This window comes from Ornithorhynchus anatinus, chromosome 8 (genome assembly GCF_004115215.2).
Source record: "Ornithorhynchus anatinus isolate Pmale09 chromosome 8, mOrnAna1.pri.v4, whole genome shotgun sequence".
NCBI classification, from domain to species: Eukaryota; Metazoa; Chordata; class Mammalia; order Monotremata; family Ornithorhynchidae; genus Ornithorhynchus; species Ornithorhynchus anatinus.
Genome location: NC_041735.1, coordinates 61,060,203 through 61,065,571, shown reverse-complemented (window position 1 = coordinate 61,065,571; position 5,369 = coordinate 61,060,203). Strand labels below are relative to the sequence as shown.

Below are 5,369 nucleotides of genomic sequence, written 5' to 3'. Positions count from 1 at the left end.
AAACAAGCAGGTATTTATCTCCAGCTGAACCCTGCATTTTTCATATAGACCAAACTTAAAGGTTCTTAAAATTTCAATCGTATTTCTTTATTGCAGAAAAATAATATACAATGATATTTACAAAACAATCATAAAAATATGAATGCATTTAGACACCGGATCTATTTGCATTTTAACATGGATCATCAATAAATAAATAGAATGTTGTTTTTGTAATTTTAAAAATTTTTTTTCTCAGAGGAAGAATAAAAAAAAGGAAGTCACCAGATTAGGTTTTCGTATGGCAGTTTTCATCTCATCTCTAAAGTTTTTTTTTTCTTTTTAAATTTGCCTCTCATTGTGACCATTTAAAAATGGAGAAAGTCCACAATACTATGTCTTTCCTTTCAGTGGCTGGTAGGCACGACCTCTTGGGAATGCATGCATGCATGAAAAGAAAATAAAAAAGTTTAATTCCAACATTCTTCGTCAAAATGAAAAAAATAAAATAAACAACAACAACTGTTCAGACTTCTATCAGAATGTAGAGATGTGTGGATAGTGCCGCCGCCCCGCTGAGTAGCCACTGTCCAAGGCCCCTTCTCGCTTTCTCTTTTAAGTTCCCCACGCCCTGTCCCTTTTGATTTGGGCATAGCTCTTTTAACTTCCAAGAAAATCCTTGGCAAACGTTAAAAAATGGTATCCAGCATCAGAGTCTCTAGACTGTCCATTTACTCCTTCTCTGGAAACAATGCCATCTGTAAAAATCCAGGGGAGGGGGGGAGGGGGGAGAGTTTATTATTGGAAACAAAATTATTTATCTTAAATATATATACATATATAAAGTATATGTGTATATATATATATATACATATATATAGTTATAGATATATCTGCTGCTACTTTCTGGCGCACTGCCCTGAAGAAGTCTTTTTAACACCCAGGGACAAGAGGAAATTCGTGCAGAGAAATGAGGGATGTGGACTTTGGGAACACACGTTTGTAAGCCGAGAACCTCTAAACTACTCGAAGCACTTGTAGCTGTCTTAAACTCTTGTCTATCTGTGTGTTCTCTCTTTCTGTCTCTCGCTCCCTGCCCCCGTCCTCCCCTGTTCACACTCTCTGAGGATTCCTCCTCTACACGCAGAAAGCGGGGCACCTAAGAGGATTTGGGGGGACGACCTCTAGGAAGGGGGGTGCAGTAGCAGCAGCAGTAGTAGTCGAGGAGGAGCAGGAGTAGTCGAGGAGGAAGGGGAGGAGGGGGAGGAGGGAGAAGAGGAGGAAGGGGAGAAGAGGAGGAAGAGAAGGAAGGGGAGAGGAGGAGGAAGGGGAGGAGGGAGAGAGGAGAAAGAAGGGGAGAGGAGGATAGGAGGACGAGGAGGAGGAGGAAGGGAAGAGGAGGAGGAAGGGGAGAGGAGGAGGAGGAGGAGGAGGAGGAAGGCGAGAAGAGGAGGAGGAGGAGGAGGAGGAAGGCGAGAAGAGGAGGAGGAGGAGGAAGGGGAGAAGAGGAGAAGGAGGAAGGGGAGAGGAGGAGGAAGAGGAGGAAAAGGGGCGGAGGAGGAGGAGGAGGGAGGGGAGAGGAAGAGGAGGAGGAGGGGCGGCTGTCACCTGAGCGGAGGAGAGGCTTGGAAGGAGAGAGGAAGAGTCGGTTCCTTACCTAGGCGCGGTGGGGTCGTTGGAGGGGGAGTGGGGGCCCGGGCCGGCTAGTGGGATGCCGACATGGACCAGGCGCCCTCCATCCTCCAAACGGAGAAGGCGTAGCTGAGCCGCTCGTGGGCCACATAGCTGCAGCTTGCCATCTTGGAGTCCAGCTCGTCGCTCTGCAAGACCTGGTAGAGGAAGTCGATGTACCTGGCGGCCAGTTTGAGGGTCTGGATCTTGCTGAGCTTGTCCGAGGGCAGCGTGGGGATGATCTTGCGCAGGGCGGCGAAGGCTTCGTTGAGGGACTGGGTGCGCTGGCGCTCCCGCACGTTGGCCATGACCCGCTGGGTCTGCAGCTCCTCGTAGGACTGGGGGCTGCCGCCGCCGCTGCTGCTGCCCCCGCCCCCGCCGCCTCCTCCGGGCAGTCCTCCGCCTCCTCCGGGCAGTCCTCCGCCTCCGCCGGCCCCGGCGGATTTTTTGCCTCGCTTGCCTTGGGCCGGGCTGCCGGGCTCGTCCGTGGTTCCTCCCGCTCCTGCCGCCGCTCCTCCCGCACCTCCTGCTCCTCCCGCACCTCCGGGTCCTCCCGCACCTCCGGGTCCTCCCGCACCTCCCGCAGCGGCCCCTCCGCTCCTCCGGCTGGATCTCCGCTTGCGGGCTCCGCGCTTGCCCCCGGGGGGCTGCGGGTGCGACGGCGGGGGCGGGTGCGGGTGCGGGGGCCTGGGCGCGGGGGGCCGGTCCTGCTCCTCGTCGCTGTTGCTCAGGCTGTCGTCGGCGGGGGAGACTGGAGAGCTGGACGCGTCCTGCATCATCTCTTGCGCGGACCCGCGGAGGCCGAGGGGGAGGAGGAGGAGGAGGAGGAGGAGGAGGGAGGGAGGAAAAAAAGGAGGGAAGGAGGAGGAGGAGGAGGGAAGGGGAAGGGGGAGGGGGAGGGGGGAGGAAGGCTGCTTTAACCCGCCAGCTTCCCCCGCACTCCGACCCTCTCTCCCTTCCCCACTGGCCCTCCCGCGGTCCTAACCCGAGAGGAGGAGGAGGAGGAGGAAGAGCTGGGGGAACTTGGGGGAGGGGGGAGGGAGGGGGAGGGCCGGAGGGGGAGGTGGGAATGGCACCGCGATCCCCCTCCCCGAAAGAGAAAAAAAAAAAAAAGCCAAACTTTCCCACCCCACCCCCCCCCCCGGGCCCAAACCCTCCCGATCTCTTCGAGCCCGCGAGGTGCCTGGGAGCTGGGACGGAGTTGCAAACTTGGAGGCTCTTATAGCTCCTGCTGGCGGAAAGTTTCGGGGCGGCCGTGTCATTGGCCTGACGTGGAGAGGAGGGACTTTTCGTCGTTTTGGAGGAAAGTTTCCGCTCGGGCAGCCCCCTCCCCCCTCGCTTCTCCCCGCCCCCCAAGTCCTCCTTCGCCCGCGTCCATCCTTTCTCTCGCCTCAAACCCTTGCAAAGTGGGTCTTGCCCTCCCGGCCCTGCCCTCCCTCCACCGGGCCCTGCCCTTCCTCCTCCGGATCTTTTCGGGGCTGCGGAGATCTGGGCGATCCGGTGGGCCGAGGCAACCCCGCGGTCCCCGGGGGGATCCACCCGGCTTCTTGTCCCCACCTCGGGGGGCGGCCGCCCCGAAGGACCGACAGGCCTGGACCAGCTCCGTTTGCAGCAGCGGCAGCAGCCGGCAACCAGCCTAATCCTTCCTACCCCCTCTCCCTCCCTCTCTCTCTCTCACTCTCTCCTTCTCCCCTTTCTTCTCCTCCCGCCCCTCTCTCTTCTCTCCTCTTCTTTCTCCTGTTTTCTCTCCTCTCTCTTTCTCTCTCTTCTTCCCTTTCTTCTCTTCCCGCCCCTCTCTCTTCTGTCCTTTTCTCTCTCTCCGGTCCTCTCTTTTTCTCCGGTTCTCTCTCCTCTCTCCTCCTTTTCTCTCTCCCTCCCATTCTCTCTCTTCCGTTCTCTCTCCTCTTTCCTTCTCTCTCTCCCATTCTCTCTCTCTTCTGTTCTCTCTCCTTCTCTTTCTCTCCCGTTCTCTCTCCTCCTTCTCTCTCTCTCTCTCTCTTCTGTTCTCTCTCCTTCTTCTTCTCTCTCCCATTCTCTCTCTTCTGTTCTCTCTCCTCTCTCCTTCTCTCTCTCCCGTTCTCTCTCCTCTCTCCTTCTCTCTCTTTCTCTCCCGTTCTCCCCCTCTTTCTGTTCTCTCTCCTCTTTCTCTCCCGTTCTCTCTTCTGTTCTCTCTCTCTTTCTCTCTCTCTCTCTCTCTCTCTCTCTCTCTCTCTCCATCCCCTATCTCTCTTGTTCTCTAACCACCTTTGTCTCTTTCCCCCTCCCCATCAATCCCCACTGTAGTCAGGGATTGCAGAGAAGAGGCTGAGAGGTGCGTCGAGCGAAAGGATTCCCTTCCGGGCATCGGATCCTCTGCCTCTGCCTTGGAGATGCCCATTGCAAGAGTTTCTTGTGTTGGGTGGGATAACGGACTTTCCTCCACTGCGGGCTCGGATGTGCGTGTTCTTTGCCTAGTCACACATGCACAGGAAGCCGGTGTGTGGTGATCCTCGTGATCTATCGCACTGATTTCCTTTCCACAATTGAGACTAGAGTCTCCCAGACATACGCCTAGAATCCCTGGTGTCCCAAACGCGGAGATTTTGTCACCAGATGACCTGGAGAGTGCAGAACTCCACTGTTCTATTTCCTTTCGGGAGGTGAGAGGGAGAGACAGACTTGTGGAATAGAAAGAGAGTTAGAGGTAGGCAAAAAAGAGAGAAACAGAAAGAGGCAGACCGACAGAGGGGGAAGAGAAAGGAGAGAGAGAAAGAGAGAGAGAGATTAAAGCTCATCGTGCCTGATTATGTCTTCTAGGAAAATGACACCATGACATTTTCCCTTGTTTTCCATGGGCCCAAATTAACGGTCCCCCTGCCTCTCGAGAGCAGGTGGTCTGTCGTTTAAGCGACAATTTAGAGCAGAAAGAAAATGGGATTAAAATTGCGTAAAGTAAATGTGATTTCTTATTTGAAATAACCGTAAAAAAATCGGGAGAAATGGCTAGAGAAGGTGATTTAGACTTCACCCGGATGCAAGCAGGAGCATAATGCTCTCGGGTTCAGTGACCAATTGTAGAATCATCCGCTCATTTCCACATCAGGGTGAGGAGGACGAAGGAAAGGATGGAATTCAAACTGGAACGTGGCAATAGTTCGCAGAAGACAGTTTTTTGCAGGTAGAAAAGGAAAAATGTGGGAGGGCAGGCCTCTGGAGGACAAGGAGCGCACAACGATTTGAGCGAGTTAACCTTTCCCGCCCGCTCTCTTCTTCCGAAGGAAGCGCGAAGGTCCCCGCTGGGGACTCCTCAAGTCGAATCATCCCATTCCTCGGGGCTTCAGCTTTCGCCCCTGTGAGCTCTCCCCCAGCCCCAGCCGGTTGACCCGACTCGTTGCATCTTTCCGCCCCTCCATATTGCCCCAAACTCTCAGCCACGAACTTCCCGAAGCTCGCCTGAGTAATTTGGGCCTCGCCAGGTAGCTAATTATCTCACTTGGAGGGGTTGGCGGGTTGCGGGGGTAGGACGAGGTCGCCCCAGGTCATTGACTTTTGTGCTGCATGGGTGAGAAAATCTGGATTTTTAATTGCTCAACTGGTCCCCTTTCTTTATTTCACTCTATGCAGATTAATTGACCTGCTGCCCTAGGTAAGGCCATATTTTTAAATGACAGCCTGATCAATCAATCAATCAAGCAAGCAGTGGCATTTATGGAGCCCCCTACTCTGTGCAGAGCACTGTG

General features: G+C 54.4%; 1 protein-coding gene across 1 annotated transcript; it reads right to left on the bottom strand.

Moving 5' to 3' along the window:
• Nucleotides 1-453: 453 nt before the first annotated feature.
• On the bottom strand, nt 454-2,526 carry TWIST1 (twist family bHLH transcription factor 1). Its single transcript, XM_029070221.2, has 2 exons — nt 1,637-2,526; nt 454-737 (listed from the first exon to the last, which is right to left on the bottom strand). Exon 1 carries the CDS (start codon nt 2,427-2,429, stop codon nt 1,683-1,685), a length of 747 nt encoding a protein of 248 aa, XP_028926054.1. The 5' UTR covers nt 2,430-2,526; the 3' UTR covers nt 454-737; nt 1,637-1,682.
• Nucleotides 2,527-5,369: the final 2,843 nt, after the last annotated feature.

What these genes read in the sequence shown, in the direction of transcription:
- TWIST1 (XM_029070221.2), bottom strand. Translation starts at nt 2,429, where the DNA reads ATGATGCAGGACGCGTCCAGCTCTCCAGTCTCCCCCGCCGACGACAGC.